Source organism: Vicia villosa, linkage group LG1 (assembly GCF_029867415.1).
Source record: "Vicia villosa cultivar HV-30 ecotype Madison, WI linkage group LG1, Vvil1.0, whole genome shotgun sequence".
In the NCBI taxonomy this organism is placed as follows: domain Eukaryota; kingdom Viridiplantae; phylum Streptophyta; class Magnoliopsida; order Fabales; family Fabaceae; genus Vicia; species Vicia villosa.
The window spans coordinates 91,362,906-91,379,885 of NC_081180.1; the positions used below are offsets into that span (position 1 = coordinate 91,362,906).

A 16,980-nucleotide genomic window follows, 5' to 3' on the forward strand; every position below is an offset into this window, starting at 1 on the left:
TTCTTATCAAAATCTTTACATTTTTCTGCATTCATATTTTATCTTTTCACTCTATCTTAAAGATCTCAACTACATCAAATCTACGTCTATTACACAAAAACAAAAACACTATAAACTTTATGCACATATGTCCTATGACCACCTAGTTGATCCTGAAAGTAATCTTCTATTACACAAAAACAAAAACACTATAAATTTTATGCACATATGTCCTAGGATCACCTAGTCGATCCTGAAAGTAATCTTTTGAAAGACTAGCGATTGTTTGCCAAATTTTACAATAAACACCTTAAAAGATGTCACCGACCTTATCTATCTCAAGATTTATAATGAGAATTATGATTGCTACCACTTATCTATTAATCATTAAAAAAAATCGATGATACATATAGTTTTGTTGTATACCAATAATAGGTAAAATTAATTTTAAAATAAATTTTACTTTAAAATAACACAATATAAGCTATGTCACTGAATAATGAAATTATGGATACGCAACCAACAAACTTCAAAATATCGAAGTGTTTGTCTAACTTATGTAGCTCTGAGTCATCTTCTTCAAGTTTAATACCTTCAACCTCTTTAATTTAAAAAACTTAAACAAGTTAGATATTGTACAAAATTGAAATTCATTATTCAAGAAGGAAACACTTGAACTGTTCTCAACTTCTACTTCAACATTCCTCGCTTCATTGGTGATAGCAAGGACGGGGAGAACGGTTCTGCCAACTGACATACAAGTGAAAACCCACTCTAAAACATCGCATAGGAGCACGCTTCTAGTGGTCATATTACATCCAAAAATTCTTATCCCGCACTAGATCATCCGAGAACAGTTCTAACTATCTTTCATATATAAGTTCAAATATTCTCACATTCACACTTACGTTTGTGTTTTAATTAACTTTACAAAGTTTGTGTTTTAACTTTACAAGTACCCTCTCTCTGAACACCAGAGACCTCAACCATTCTACCAAAAGCTTTTCTACCGTGGTTATCTTCTACCTCTCATACATTCTCTATTCCACTACGAAATAGGCACTCATTAGAAATTCAATGTGGAATGTGTTTGCAGGTGTGATTTTTGGCTTTATAGTGAAGTAATTTCTTAAGTCTGGTTTATCTTTCATTCTTGTACTAATACTAATGTTGTAAATAGATATCATATAACCCTTTATATAGTTTGATCCATCAGTTTGAAGCTCATAGCTCAGCCTTCCAAAAGAACAACACATTATAATAGAGGTCATTTATTTCCTTTCCTTAGTGCAACTATTTCTTAGAGATGTTATAATTCGAAAAGGTTCATCAATTGTATAAAAAGCTCACAAAATATTTCAAATGATTAATCTGGTTTTGAGATGCAACTCTAGCTATTATTATTAATACCATTATTTATTTTGTTGTACAACGATACTTCATTTCTTGAAAGTAAATATAAATATCATATTTTACAGAAGATACTATGCTCCAAAGTGGAAAAATAACCAAAACTGGAAATGAAAAACCAAACTTGATACATTAAGTGATGACTGTAGGCTTCTCCCTCCCTGTGAAGTCTTTGAGCTTTGAAACAGATAATGCTAAATCTACACAATAGTAAGATCAATCGGTCAGAGAGAAAAAATCGACTAGTTTATAGTACTATATACGTCTCGGTACATGAAAATAACCTATTAATGGTTTCAAGGCAATTTGAGCATCAACGTCGTGTTTAGAAACATCTGGTTCAAACTGTTCAATATACACTCTAACGGTTGCACCAGCGGAACCCGTTCCCTGTAAAAGAAAACACAGTACATAATCACTTAATATTTAATTTCAGATTTTCCGGGTAAGTAATTGAACTGATGTCACTTACTGATAAACGATAAATAATTCTTGAACCATCGGTGAAAACAAACCGAACCCCTTGTTTTGATACAACACTTCCATCTACCTGCATGTTTAAATTAAATCAGAATTTGAACTATGATTGGTTTTACCTTGAGTTGAAGAAACAAATGAACATGATAACATTGGAAGAACTTACAGGATCAGTGTATGTAAAATCATCAGCAAAGTCGAGGACATAACTTCCTGTACAAGAAAACTCATCGCACTTTAAATATACTCAAGAAAAGTGTATGCTAATGATAACCTCTATAGCACCGATACCTCTGAAAATAGACGTGTCAGTGTCGTGTCTAGTGTAGTGGTGGTAAGAAACTTACCATATTTATCACCAGACTTGCTCTTAGACAAAATTTCTCGTAGGTGCTCTATCATCTTATTTGCGCCTTCTGATTCACATTCCTATATGTATATTGGTCAAAAATCATAAGAAAAATAAATGAAACATCACATATAAGAAATTCCAAAGCAAACCGAAGCTACTGAAGTAGAAAAATGTATGATACAAATAAAACTTCAATTGCAACAACGATACCAACCTCGTAATCGTATCTAGAAAAGAAATTTCTACCATAGGTTGCCCAATGCTCCTTCACAACATCAGATACAGAGATCAATTTCCCCCCTGGTTTCGTGTCTTTGTTGCGGTGAGCAATAATAGAAAGCCAAGCTAACACAGCCCTATAATATTAAAAAAATCGAAGAAACTTAGATAATGTTTGATAAATGCTTGACGCACTATTTCTCAATAAAAAAATAAGAAACTTACCAGATTCCATCTTTCTCACGTATGTGGTCAGAACCTGTTCCAAAACTCTCTTCCCCGCAAATAGACAGATTCCCGGCATCCATAAGATTCCCGAAAAACTTCCAACCAGTGGGAACCTGCGCTCAAGGTCCGTCTTTTGTCATTTGAGAACCATAATCGAGAATATTTTTAAGAGCAAAAACAATGTAAAAACAAAATATACCTCGAAGAAAGGGAGGTTCAACTTTTCAGCGACTCTATCTAGAGCACCACTTGTCGGCATCGATCGTGCAAGACCCTGCAATTACAATATAGAACAATGACACTTCTGTTCTACAAAAATGAATACCTGTTAATAGTATGATATGCACAAACTTTCTATCTACCTTGACACTGTCCTTAAAGTACGGAATCGCTTCTTTTGCATTGGCTGCAATAACGGCTACAGAGTCTGAAGGAGTTACGAAGAAACTTGTTCCTAAAATCATATTTCTATCCCCATCACCTGAACAAATGTTAAAATACATAAACATCGAGTAAACACAAAAAAAATGTAGACAACATTTTTCTCCGGTAGAAACCGGATATCCTCTGTGCACAACTGCGAGACTAATCCCTCAAACCAGGGAGGACCACAATGGTCAATGGACGGCAAAGCTCTCTCTCAAGAGAATTTAACAATGTTGCATGCTCAGGGTTGGTTTCTAACCGAGAACCTCTGGTTAAGTTGAAAGAGATCCCTTACCATCTCATCCAAGTGTTTTTGGGTTCAGACAAAGCATTTTTGCACAAGCAATTAACAACGGAAACAAGTTAAATTTCAAAAATAACTAAAATCTCGCATACCATCACTAGCGGCTCCAAAATCAGGTCCGTTTTCAGCATACATAATATTGACAAGATCCTTTGCATATCTGTTCGATAAACAACATTACATTAAAAAACAATTTACTAATGATTGAAAACACAGTGTTGAAAACAAAACACTAAACTCACGTTAGATTAGGATCGGGATGACCATGTCCAAAATCTTCCAAAGGTATTCCATTTGAAATTGAATCCTACATTGCATACTTAACACCGAAAATCAACAACACTATATAAAGTTGTACCTGTACAAGAGTATAAGGGGAAGAACTATACCGGACTAGCACCAAGTTTATCGACGAAAATGGGTGTTGCATAAGCACCGGCAACTGCATGCATGGCATCAAATGTAAACCTAAAATTAAAAATTTAAAGAACACAATCAGTTTCGAGACAATGTGCCAAGAATGGAATTATGGTGGAATAAATGTTAAGAAGGTTGTACCTAAAATCTGGCCGTGAAATAAGACTTTTGATTAGCGGAAAATCAAATACTGTCTGCACAAAAAATAATAACAAATAAACTGAAATGAAATGAAATAAACTTACAACACTGAGATTCAGCTTGCATGAATCATTCTACTGGATTATAATAATGAAAACAAATTATTTTGACCTCTAATAGCTCCAGGTAATCAGAAACTGGGTCTATTACTTCCACACTGAAGCTTCCGAATTTTGTAACTCCAACATTTGATAAGTCAACGTCGGGAATATCAGCAATCTTTATCTCAGAAATCTGTGCCGATGGAAATCGTATGAAAAAGATGAGAAAAATATCAATCAAAATGTGGAATGTAGGATCGGAATATTAAGGCATACTTAAATGGGACACTTACAGATAGAGTGTTTCCGTAAATCTTGTCGGTGATGGATTCTGGTGCAGGTTGTCCGCTACTGTAATTAAACTGAATTCAGCAGCAAAGAGATTTATCAGAAACACGAACTGATAGATTTGCATTTAACAGGGTCTTGCGTTTTGACATTGACTAAATACAAACACATTTCAGGAAAACTATGTATTGAAAAATTGGCATTTATTATGTACTATTAGAGTTAGAGTTTGGCCCAACCACACATTCTTAACATGGTATCAAAGCCTGGTTCCGATCCAGGGAAATATGGTTAGGCATAACTCATCACTACACTACACCGAACCAGGCTCTGATATCATATTAGAGTTGAGTTAGGCTCAACCACACATTCTTAACATGTACATTAGATAGAGAATGACAGAATCCTCTTTTAATGGATGAGAATTAGTTAGGAAAGTCACCTTAATACCCCAATCATACTCAGGACCACCAGGGTTATGGCTCGCACTCATAATAAATCCACCATTTGCCTCTCTCTTCCTTATTACAGCAGAAACGGCTGGTGTTGACAATATCCCTTCCCTACATGAGAAAAGAAAACGTGTATTCAATTTAGGCCTTATTTGGATAAACAACTTAACTAAGTAATTATAACATAACTATTTAAGTATAAGTTACTTTTATAACAAGATCAAATAAAGTCAAGTTGTTTCCGTATAAGTTATTTTTATAAGCTATCGTTAAGAGCTTATGAAAATAAGCTGAAAAAAAACTTATGAATATGCCGTAAGTTGTTTCTAGAATTCCTCCCAAACAGTCTTACAAGTACTTATGTCAGCAGATAAACTTAAGTAAGTCATTCCAAACATATCGCATTGAATAATAGCTCATGCACTAATCCTAGGAAGATGTTTTATCCAATCAACAAATTCAATTAACCAAAATCAATTGAAACTTACTTCCCAACCAGAATTTTTCCAACACCATTTCCAGCAGCAATTTTGATTATTATCTGCAAGTCACACAAAAAATAATAATAATAACTCCCCCGAACAAATTAGAAATAAAGCAATTTTCGTAACATAAAGATTCAAATTCAAATGGCGTGGTGACACATTCGAAAAAAGCTAACCTGTGCAGCTTCTCTATTGAAGTATCGACCGTCACCTCCCAACACCAACACTCCATTCTTGTAATCCTCCTGAGGCAACGAATTAAACAATGCCTACAAATCCAATAAGTGATTAACTTCAAGCAAAAACACATAAATCATATAATCATTCATTCACATTGCATGGAATTCTACAAACCTGAATCCAATTCGCAAGGTAATTTTCTTGCATAAACACTTTCACCTACAAAACAATTCACCACACATAAACAAACACAAATTCAATTAGCATGCACAAATATATTATCATCAATCATAATGTGAGCATTTTGATCAAACATAATGAATCAAAGGGTTGAATAGAACCTTTTTTCTTAGCCCACTGGTACCAGTTTTTTGTCCTTCAATAGGTTTAGTAGGAATAGAGTTAATCTTCAAAACAACAACAACAAAAAAAACATTCAAAAGGGTTAAGTTAAACAAAACAAAACAAAACAAAAAACACAAAAATAGAAATAAATGTATGAATGTAAAAAAAGAGTACCTTAATGTCATTAGGTTCTGCAATAGTTGTGGGAGAAGAGGAAGATGAAGTGGCTCTGATAGCTGAATTACATCGAACCCTGAAAGGAAAGTTTTGAACTTTGAAAGAAGATGGGAAATTGGAAGATGATGATGATGATGAATGATGATGAATTGAAAGAGGAACATTTGAGTTTTTAGGTTTAAAAGCAGAGATGATGAAGTTGTCGAGTCTGTAACAGGAAGCCATTGATGGAGTCTGTAACAGTGACAACTTTTTCTTCGAAGAGTCAAGAGAGTGTGTTTTTGTTTCTCAAGAGGTGTGGGATTTTATATGTGCCACATGTAACTGAAGACACTTATCTTGAGATTCAGCGTAATCACGTGATTGTGATTTTATTTTAAGTGTTTTTTTTGTTTTCGATCTTTTATAGGTTTGCATGATTTTTTCCTGAAAATAATCAAGTTACAGCTAGCATCATATGTTTTTTTTTCCTTTTTGGAGGAAATAAGGAACGGTTGAGAATTAAGATTCTTTTTTTATTCTCTTAAACCTTTTAAAACCGAGGACGAGGTGACATCAAATTATGTACAAAATTAATTTTGGACGGATGGAATTGATTTGGGGCCAACGTAATTTTTTGTTTAACATTGATAAGTAGTTTTATATTTACTTTTACAATATATTTATTGGATTTTAAATATATAGGTAAATTCAAAATAAATTTGGTTCGTATATCTAAATCAAATGCCAATTATGATTAATGGACAATGAAAATATCCTAATGATTTGCGATTTGCATGGTGGGTGGATCAATGTAAATTATGTATATCATATTTTATTAGCTATAATATCTATCTAATGGAAATTATGAATCAAAGGAAATTATATCTAATTTTTATTTAAATTATAATATATACGTTAAAACTATTTGTTTTCTTATAATTTTAAAAAAAAATGTTAAAATTGATTATTTCAGGTAACATTTTTTAATGGAGACAGTAACATCATTACTTTCAACTTTTTAGGATCTGCAAAGACTCATCCATCTAAAATAACATGTCATAGATATTTCAAGTTATTTTTGTCAAATGAGCATTTTTTATCATTGAACTTTAATTCACTTTGGTGCAGTTATGTCATTATATTTTGTAGGTGTTGTTTGTGATCTTTCAAAAAAGGATTGTATATTAGGATATTATCGATGAATACCAATATGTATTTCCTGAGTATTGGCCTTAATATTTCATTCATTAATGATTGAAAATAAGAGGGTGTGTTATTAATTCCAAATGGTACTACCATAAATTCATTGTGACTTTCATGTGTTCGGAAAGCATATTTTGCAATGTCTTCTTCCTTCATTTTAATTTGGTGGTATTCGGATTTTAAATTCAATTTTGAAAAGCTCTTGGCCCCTCTTATCTCGTCCAATAACACATCAACTACTGAGAAAGGAAATTTGTTAGGATCATTGATTTCGTTCAAGACCCTGTAATCTACATTAAACCGCCAACTACCGTCTTTCTTTTTTACTAGAATGGCATGACTCGAGTAAGGACTTGTAGATGGTTGAATGATTCCTACTTCTAACACTTCAGTAACCAATTTTTCAATTATTGTTTTCTCATGGTGAGGATATATGTATTGTCTGATATTCGGTATTTAAGCTCCTTCTTTGAGGTGAATGGCATGGTCTTGACGCTGATGAGGAGGAACTCCTTCCAGGGGTTCAAATATGGAGGGAAAATCATGTAAAACATATTTTAATTCTGAAGAAATTGAATCCTTCAAATCTAGCTTTGTCTGAATGTGACGATAGTCGATAAGAAGCCCTTCTCCGTGTTGCAAAGCTTCCAGCATAGAAATAAGTCAGACGTCTTTCTTTGAAATTTTTGGGTTTTCCTTTAAAATTATCTTTTTGCCCTTAATCTTGAGACCCAACTTTAGTTGTTTAAAGATGGCTATAATTTCTACCATACTTGCTAACCATTCCATACCTAAAACCACATCTACCCGTCCGAGGTCAAACAAGAATAATTGTTGATTTATATGTACTTTTTTCATTTTCAAGGGAGTTTTTCTATGTACTCCCCTACATTTGATTTGGTGAACATCTCCACTTCTACCTCATATGATGAAGTGTCTTCCACCTTTATTTATAATTTTTCCACCAGTTCCTTGGAAATGAAGTTGCGTGTGGCATCGCAATCTATCAATACTATGACTTTGAGATCATCGATACTTCCCCAAAGCTTAAAGGATCAACAATAAGTAAATCCCATAATAATATTCATGGATACTTGGGGCGTTTCTCCAATTTCTAGTTCGGGTTCCTCTTCGGAGTTTTCAACAGCATCTTCATTCGTTAATAACATTATCTGAAGTTGTTTATTTCTGCATATATGAGAAGTGCTCCATTTTTTTACAGCAAAAACATTCTCCTTTCTACTTCTTCTCTTGAAGTTCTATTTGAGCTCATCGTTGAAATCCTCTGGATCGATTGTTGTTTTTAGGTGTATACACGGATACACTACCAGCAAAAGGATTAGAAGGACCGTTGCTTTTTTTCTCCACCTTTTTTACTAACATCATAAGTATAAGTCTTTGAGGAGGATGGGCTTTAGTACGAGTTGTTGAATTTTGAATTTGAGTTTGAAGTTGTATGTTGCCCTACCTTCTAAATTACTCTATTTTTCTGCTCAATCATTAATGCCTACTAAAGTTGGTGGTTCGTAGAGTTTAATTTCTTCCCCAATGTCTTCCTTCAATGTGTTCACAAAAACTTCCTTTAAATGTTCTCCAACAACATTTGTTAGCATACCTACAAACTTTACGAATTGCCCAACATAATCTGCCACTATTTCTTCTTGTTTAAGTGCAAGGAGGGCAATATAAGGGTTAAGAATGTATGAAGTTTGGAACCTTTCAAGAATGATAAGTTTGAAATTTTCACAACCAATTTGTGAATTGCAAGTCTCCTACCATTGGAATCAAGATAGTGTTTTTCCATCTAGTACCACCATAACTACCTGAATTTTCTCTTCTAGGATATCTCTCATTTGAAAGAACCGTTCCGATTTATTTATCTAACTATAAGCATCAAATTCTCCATCATATATGGGTATTTCCAATTTTCTCCATTATTTTGTTTTTCCTTCTCCAATCTGGACCTTGGTTGTCTATTTTCTATTTACGGAACCTTTGGGAGTGCCATCTTTGGAATGCTTGGACAAATTTTCCTCCATGGCTTCTAGGCACGCAAAGTATGTTTCAAGTTATTGTAGTTCTACATCTCAATTTTTCCAGTCCACCATCAAAATTTCAAAATTCTCTCCATTGTGTTTGGATTATCGAAATTAGATCCAGTTGTTACCATAGTTAGAAGCAAAGCACTTGGATAGTGCTATGATACCATTTGATAAGAACAAAGAAAATGGAATAGAAATGAAAAGATGAAACATGATTTATATAGATTATTTTTGGGATATATTACAACATAGGTTTTCGAGAGTCAGTCTTTCCATAATTCAGATTCTTTCTAATTTATCTCTAACATTTATTCCCAACAAACATAGTTAATCATAATGGTTGTGACTGCCCCCACTTGTGATTGCTCTAGACTTGATGATGTATGGCTTCAAGGGATGCACCTTTTCTCCAACAGTTGCATCCTCTCGCGTCGCACTTTCTGACCCTAATGGGTGTGTATCTACATTAAAGGTCATGCCCCACTGATTTGCATCTCTTGACTCGACACCAATTGGGTGGATTGTGACTGTTAGGTAGGGGTGTCAAAATGGTTTCTGCCCGTTGGACATGCTCATTTTGCCCACACTTTAGTTTGGGGCATGCCAAGGGTTTAGGCTTGCATCCTTTAATGTGCCTGATCCGCCCCGCCCCATTTTTTTGCGGGCACGGACATTTACATGAACTTTAGTTTTTTAGGCTTAAATGTTTTAATGCTAACAAACCCGCCCCACTCTCACTTTATTGCGGTGCAGGATAAGGTTTTAGGCTTGCACCCCTAACTATGTTCTTCCCGCCCCATTTTTTTACGAGCTTTTGTAGGGCGGGCCTAAATGGGATGGGCATGACCGTTTGTCACCCCTAGTATTAGGTGGTTTGCACCTCCTGGGTGGTGTGCACCCTGCTGCTGGTGGTCCAAGGTTGTTCTTCCCCTTGCTCACTGCTTGCGGGTGTAAACCATGATGATGAGTGACTTACGCTTATCATAGAGTCATGAAGTATTTGATGCAGAATCTTGGCAAAGGGTTGTTGTTCCTTAGATATTCTAATATAAAAATTCTATGATACTCTTATGTAGATTGGGCTTGATGCATTGATTCGAGAAAATAAATATCATAGTGTGATTTTTCACCATTTCCCATCTAGTATCTTGAAAAGCAAAGAAACAACAAATAGTATCCAAGTCTTCTTCTAAAGCAAAGTATTGAGCCCTTGGCTCAGCAACATGTGAATTGGTTAAGCAACTCTACATTCTAAGAGATCTACGCAACACATGCCTCAACCCACTTGTTTTGTATTGTGACAATCAAAGTATATTACACATAGCACCGAATCATGTTTTTCATGAGAGGACAAGACACCTTGATATTGATTGTTGTCTATTAAGAGAAAAAGTCCAACAAGGCATACTTAAATTGCTTCATATCTCTTGTCAACGAGCAATTGGCAGATTTTCTTACGAAATCTTTGCCCTAAAAGCAACTACAATAGCCTTGTTTTCAAGCTTGACATGATAGACATTTACCATGCAGTATAAGAGCATACAAGTAATTATGTGATCAAACCTAAACTTGACTTATTATTGACTTTCCTTTTATAGTGACTAGTTTTTAAAAAGTGGTTAGAAACTTGCTATATTAGGAAACTTATTAGTTAAGTTTGTTTATGCAGTTTTATGGCTTGTTGAATAAGCTATACAGTAACACATTTGTTATCTTCATTCTCAATTCTCTCTTTTGTCATTTTTGATATGATAATTTGAATGTTTTAACAGTACTTAACCCTCCTTTATCTCAAAAAAATTGTAGAAAATTCACCCAAAAACATATTAAATAAATAAATAATAAAAACATATATATAGGCAACATATTAGATACTTATCCGCATTCCAAGCATTCAACATCTAACATAGAAATGCCAGAAATCTCAACTTTCACTAGGTAACTAACTGTTAAGTGCCTTTCTCATGCACAGTCTACATAACATAACTCCAATCACATTGCCAGCTCTCTACTCAATATGTGTGATATTCCTTCTATCGTCTATACAATTAAATGAGGGAGTATACATATCATCTCCTTGAACTCTTGTTATTATCATTAACTATATCACTCCCTCGATAGAATTAATAACTCGAGACAAAAAATATCCCCTGAAAATCTGAATCGTGTTATAGGAGCTCGTTCCTATTTAATTTGGCACACAGCAGTCATTACTGCGGAATAAAAGAACCATTAGTTCAGAGCCATGAGTAATCCCGTTGTTTCCGCTCAGGCCTTTGTAGAGTTTGCGTCTGTGGCTTGTTTATTCAATTCATTATGCATAACACTTAAAACATCATTTGGTGGACATTTGTCTTCTGGGTTCTTTGGTGATGTTTGGCAGAAGCATTCAGGCCAAGAATTAGTATAGAAAGATTCAGGAGAAACACGCTTATGAGGTTCACCAAAGTTTGTTTTAAGCATGACTTTCCTTACAGCTTCATCAAAACCGGTCATTCGTCCCTTCTCTCTATCAATGAAGATGGGGGCAAGAGCCTTTCTGTCAGGTCTGATTGTAGTCCGGAAGCCGTAATAAAGGCGATGCCCAAGGAGGTTGTTTGCAAAGTTGCTTGGACCGTCATAGGTTGGCATGAAAATGTCAGAAAGAAGGCAGACCATGTAATCTACAGCAGAACCTGCCAATCCCCTAGTGTTCTCAGCAAGCTCTTCAGAGTTATCTACAGAAGTATGATTCTCAAGTCTAGGGAATAAACTTCGAAATGGATTCATAAATCGATCTCCTCCAAACAATTCACCAGCTGCAAGATATATCCTGGTAGAATTGTCAAAACCCAATGCACGCAAAATAAGACCAACCTGCAATTAGAATATATCAGTCTATATCCAACTAAATCTTTGACATCATAACTTTCAACAAATTTGTAATTTGTAATCATCAACATGCATACCATTTTCCAGACAAAGAATCAATGAAAACATAATGAAAATGAAACTAATTTCTACCTCCTCGGGTGTCAATGGGCATTTTCCAATGGCTCTTCTTTCATTATAGACAAGTTTTTTAGGTGCAAAATTTTCTTCTCGATACTTCTTTAGAATCTTCTGCTCCTCTGGTGTAAATATATCAAAGCATCTACAATCACATTCATCTTTAACATGAGTGACTTAGAGAGAGAAGATTGAAATTATAGATTTAATTTTAAAAAATTGAATTTGTTTAATCCACCAAGAAAACAGATTCTACAGTTTCTTCTACTCTTGGATCAGCACTTACAGAACATGTCAACATGCTAATACAGACAGATAAGGCCAAACAATCTAGATATAACAGGAAGATATCCTCAATGAATATTAAAGAACATAATGAACTAGCAAAATCATTAGTAATATAACATAGCTTGCACAAATAAATGAACCACATATCCACTGGGACAGACTTAAAAGCTTGCAGGTAAAGTTTACTAAAACGTTCAAAACCAGTTTAAGTGCAAAATTGTACCAACAAGTTTTTGAACTTCTTTATACGAATATTATACAGTTCAATTGTACTAAAAAAGTTGTGGTGATTTTTCATATCACATACAGCTAGAGCCGGGACCTAGGAAAACAAATAGAAACCAAGCTAGTTAACACCATGGTTTGGATAAATCACCACAATTTATGAAGCGTCACCAATAACTCTAGCTATGGTGCACCAATAACTCTAGCTATGGTGCTAGAAAACAGATGCACTATACCATCAAGATTGCTGGTAGCTAGTAGCTACAGCTCATTAATTCAGAGCTAACTGTGCCCTAGTATGAAATAAATAACCAACAAGGATGTTGAGATATCAATATCTTTACAATAAATATCAAAATCTCTAAATCTAACAAAGGAAAATAATCAACCCGAGGAAAATATGCACATGTGCACAAAAGAGTTTCAATTTGTCAAATAATGTCATTTTCACCTAGTGTCCACTGTAATAGAGATTGGTAAAAAAGACTTTGAAGAGGCCATTAGAGATGTTTGGAAACAACAAAAAATATATCCGAAACAGATCCACAGATGGATTGAAATTTCATGCCTTTGATCTTATACTTTCCGAGAAAAGTTGGCATAAATATCCATAGCTTTGAATCAAAAGATAAACGCACATTTAAACCTTGCTAGTGTAAGATATTATAATATACCAACTACAACATATCTATATCTCAATTGATGTATGTGAACATGAAAGCATACCAGATAACTTACCCAGCAAATGACAACATATCCATCTCAAACCGAAGATGTATGGACATGAAGGGCCCTTGTGCACGTAGCTTATCAACTATTGATTCACTTAACTTCATAATATGTGGCTTGAATCTTAAAGCATGATAATTAACCCTACACCTCAATCTCTGGTACTCAGGATCGTCAATTTCTTCAGCTAATCGGTGTGAAAAGGGAGTAAGATAGATAGCACCATGTTCTTTCATTTTCTTGAGTGCGTCGGTAGTATACCAACTTATAGGGGCATCTCTAGGAGGCCGGAGCTGTGTCAAAAAAACATTTGAAATTTTGAACATATTGTCCAAGAAATTAAAATGATTTCAAACTACTATCAATTGCCAAATTATTATAGTCTACCTGAAACGCCTTTATTTTCTTCTTTTTGCCATTTTTCTCATTTTCTGGAATGCTTTCTACAATCTTTACATCAAACCTCAGTGTCTGGATGAAGTGCTCAACATCGTAGATACCATGGAAACCACTGCATGCAAATCAAACAAATAAATGATATAGGGTCTGGTGTAGTATAGTGTGACACCAGTTCATCACAAATTTAACAATCAATGAAACCAGAATCTGGAAACCATAGAAAAGGTGCCTCTTCTTCTAAATCAGAATAAGATTCTCATTAGAAACTACCAAAGGGTCCTAAACATAAACATTTAAATTAAGAAACTTAGCCTAGAAACTATGATGAATCGTGCTACACTGTATTTGAATTCTAGATGCCAATTTCCGAATTTAGAACAAACACATTTCTGTCTATATATCAGGGAAGTTTAAATAAATTAACAAACACCCAACTCAATAATCCATCTGACAAAGGAGCAAGCATCTCATGCTAGTTTGTTGAAAATTATAAATTTGAGATATCATGCTAAGAATGTGAAAAAGGTATACAAATAAATGCAAAGATTTCAATTTGTTTCTAAAAAAAAATGCACTCAAGCTCTTTTTAACTCCTCGTGAGAAGAGGGAAAAGGAATTCATTTAGACGTAAGCAAATGAAATTTTTTCCCTCAGACAGTTATCCGTGCATAATACTTCTACACAAAAGTTAATCCAGCAGTTACTTGCTATATGAATAATAACTTTCCCAAAAACTATCTTCCAATTTCATCTGGGGAAAATAGTATATACCATCTATTACCTGTGAAGTAGGAACAAATATATAACAAAAAAGGCCTGCAGCCTTCTAATGGATGGTCTAAGGAGACAGGTTAAAAAGAGCAAAACAGATGCCTTTTATTTGTAGTAAATTACATTTTTCTAGGCAAACTAAACACAAATTTGTACAAAATCCATGTTTCAATAATAAATGCATGTATTTTTATTAGTGTTTTTAATTTACAAAAACTAAGACACTAATGTATTCCCTAGAGGAAGAAAGAGTTCAATGTATCCTAATATGTTAATAGACACCTAATATAATAACAATAATATTAATTATTCATCAAAAAAATAATTATTGATGAAATAATTAATAATCACATTCAAATTGGGCAATCAACATACATATTCAAGAAAATATAAATAGCTTGCACATCTTTTTCCGAATGAATCAAAATCAAAATTGATGAATAAGTTTTGCACTTCATAACTTCAGAATTAAAATTTCAAGACAATTAAAAATATACCTTTCATCATGCCAAAAGGAGTTTGCATCCAACTCGGGCAGCACTAGCGTAGCATTCATAATCCGCGCAGCAAGAACAGCATTAGAGATCTACAGCATTAAAATACAAATATGTAAACACAATACACAGAACATAACCACCATACATATTAAAAGACCCATCCTAACAATAGCACTACATTCAGTCACCTAGCTTCACAAGCATACACAATACACTAAATCAAAACTTCAAAAATAACAACCCATATACTCCTAAAAGTCCATCACATTTCACATAGAGAAAAGGAAAAGTGTACAAACTGCAGTACGCTGCTGATTTAGCCCACCATTGCATCGAACACGCAAATAGCCATTACTCTTACTCGGAGGAGCTACAAAAACAAACACAAAACACGTGATTAGAAAATTCCATAACATCTATACTCAGATGAAAAATCTTGCATGAGAAACAGTCTGTAACTACAAGAACAGATAGATACGGTGCCAATGAGAACGCGGAGTGGACGACGGTCTCCATCCATCAGAATCAGCATTGGTCCAAAGTTCTTCTAAACGGATCTGTTTAACAAATACAATAAATAACAAATCGTTAAATTGCAAATTCAGCATTAGAAAAATGCGTAGATTCTAAACTGAACAATTTCGCACGAACCTCTGTGCGAAAAATTGATTGAACATTTGAAGGTTTTGATGCAGAGAAGAACAATGAGAGCGTGCAGATCAAGAGTACCGCAGCAGCAATTGACAACTTCGCGATCATTCCTTTGAATCCAGATCCTCCAGCATTCCGTCCATGCTGCCTGTGAAGTCCAGGTCTGCAATAAACGACATTTTCGATGTCTGAAAATGGAATCAAAATCAAAATCAATTTCGAATCAGTTTAACTGTACCTCCTCATAGTGGAGATTGAATAGTTCTAGTCTTCTAATATGGATTCAAAACTTCGAGTTTAGGTTCGGAGAGGATTTAGGGAACGGAGGTTGGGGAAAACGGTTGGGGAAATGGACGCCGTGTCGGGAATCTGAGAAACGGTGGTTGCTGGTGGAGGAGTGGTGGTTGGAGAAGAAAGATGCAGCTAAGTCACCGTTGGATGAATGAAAATAGAAATTGGTTCGGAGAGTGCGATCTGGGACAGAATATGGGCCATATTGGTGGATTTGGAAAATGGGCTTATAAAGATGAAAAGATTGGGATCCTGCACCTCCACTGACCCCCTATGTATTTACCATTTTAATTCTTTAAAATATTAAAACTCGTTTTACAAAAGTATTGGACCAATTCGAATTTTTTCAAAACATCGGACGATTGCTAGATTTTTCAAATAGACTATCGGACTTTTTTTTATACCGGCTTTTAATGCAGTTTTACCGAATTTTTGGAAATATCCGGTAAAAGACATATTTTTATCGAATTTTTTAAAAAAATGATCAAAATGCATACATTTTTCTGAATTTTTTGAAAAATTTGTAAAAATGCATACATTATACCGGTTTTTTTTAAATAACCAATAAAAATGCATGCATTTTAATCGTGTTTTTTGAAAAATTCGAAAAATAAGTATGGTTTGTACCAGTTTTTTCAAAAAATCTAGAAAATGTACATATTTTTATTAGTTTTTTCGAAAAAACTGGAAATAGTCATAGTGTTGCCTGGTTTTTTGAAAAATCTGGTAAGTTAAAAAATTATGTTTTTTCCAGTGAGAACTAGAGGATCAGGCAGCACGATTGCTTCTCGACAATGTGATAGAGCTGAGGCTGCTTCATCGAGGGCTCGTACAAAGGGAGATGACATGGAGGCTTCACATATTTGGGCGGGGAGAGTAATTTCTACTGGTTCTCACAATAGGCGGTTGGCGGCCAACCAGTTTCGTGCACCA

At 34.5% G+C, this 16,980-nt stretch overlaps 2 protein-coding genes across 3 annotated transcripts; both read right to left on the reverse strand.

Annotated features, from left to right (window-relative positions):
- Window positions 1-1,354: 1,354 nt before the first annotated feature.
- On the reverse strand, window positions 1,355-6,332 carry LOC131643520 (phosphoglucomutase, chloroplastic). Its single transcript, XM_058913762.1, has 21 exons — window positions 5,979-6,332; window positions 5,801-5,866; window positions 5,634-5,678; window positions 5,456-5,548; window positions 5,283-5,335; window positions 4,785-4,905; window positions 4,348-4,416; window positions 4,125-4,247; window positions 3,954-4,006; window positions 3,785-3,863; window positions 3,638-3,702; window positions 3,488-3,555; window positions 3,028-3,146; window positions 2,865-2,939; window positions 2,663-2,778; window positions 2,433-2,574; window positions 2,214-2,295; window positions 2,033-2,079; window positions 1,862-1,939; window positions 1,674-1,779; window positions 1,355-1,589 (listed from the first exon to the last, which is right to left on the reverse strand). The coding sequence occupies exons 1-21, from the start codon at window positions 6,204-6,206 to the stop codon at window positions 1,522-1,524; spliced, it is 1,896 nt and encodes a 631-aa protein (XP_058769745.1). The 5' UTR covers window positions 6,207-6,332; the 3' UTR covers window positions 1,355-1,521.
- Window positions 6,333-11,039: 4,707 nt separating this feature from the next.
- LOC131643521 (O-fucosyltransferase 1-like) lies at window positions 11,040-16,253 on the reverse strand. Of its 2 annotated transcripts, XM_058913763.1 has the most exons (9): window positions 15,995-16,253; window positions 15,757-15,919; window positions 15,584-15,662; window positions 15,405-15,475; window positions 15,106-15,194; window positions 13,826-13,949; window positions 13,448-13,731; window positions 12,212-12,341; window positions 11,040-12,064 (listed from the first exon to the last, which is right to left on the reverse strand). In XM_058913763.1, the coding sequence occupies exons 1-9, from the start codon at window positions 16,000-16,002 to the stop codon at window positions 11,477-11,479; spliced, it is 1,536 nt and encodes a 511-aa protein (XP_058769746.1). In that variant the 5' UTR covers window positions 16,003-16,253; the 3' UTR covers window positions 11,040-11,476. The 2 variants fall into 2 exon arrangements, with proteins under 2 accessions (XP_058769746.1, XP_058769747.1); XM_058913764.1 differs by lacking the exon at window positions 15,995-16,253 and having other exon boundaries at window positions 15,568-15,662; window positions 15,757-15,809.
- Between the last annotated feature and the right edge of the window lie 727 nt (window positions 16,254-16,980).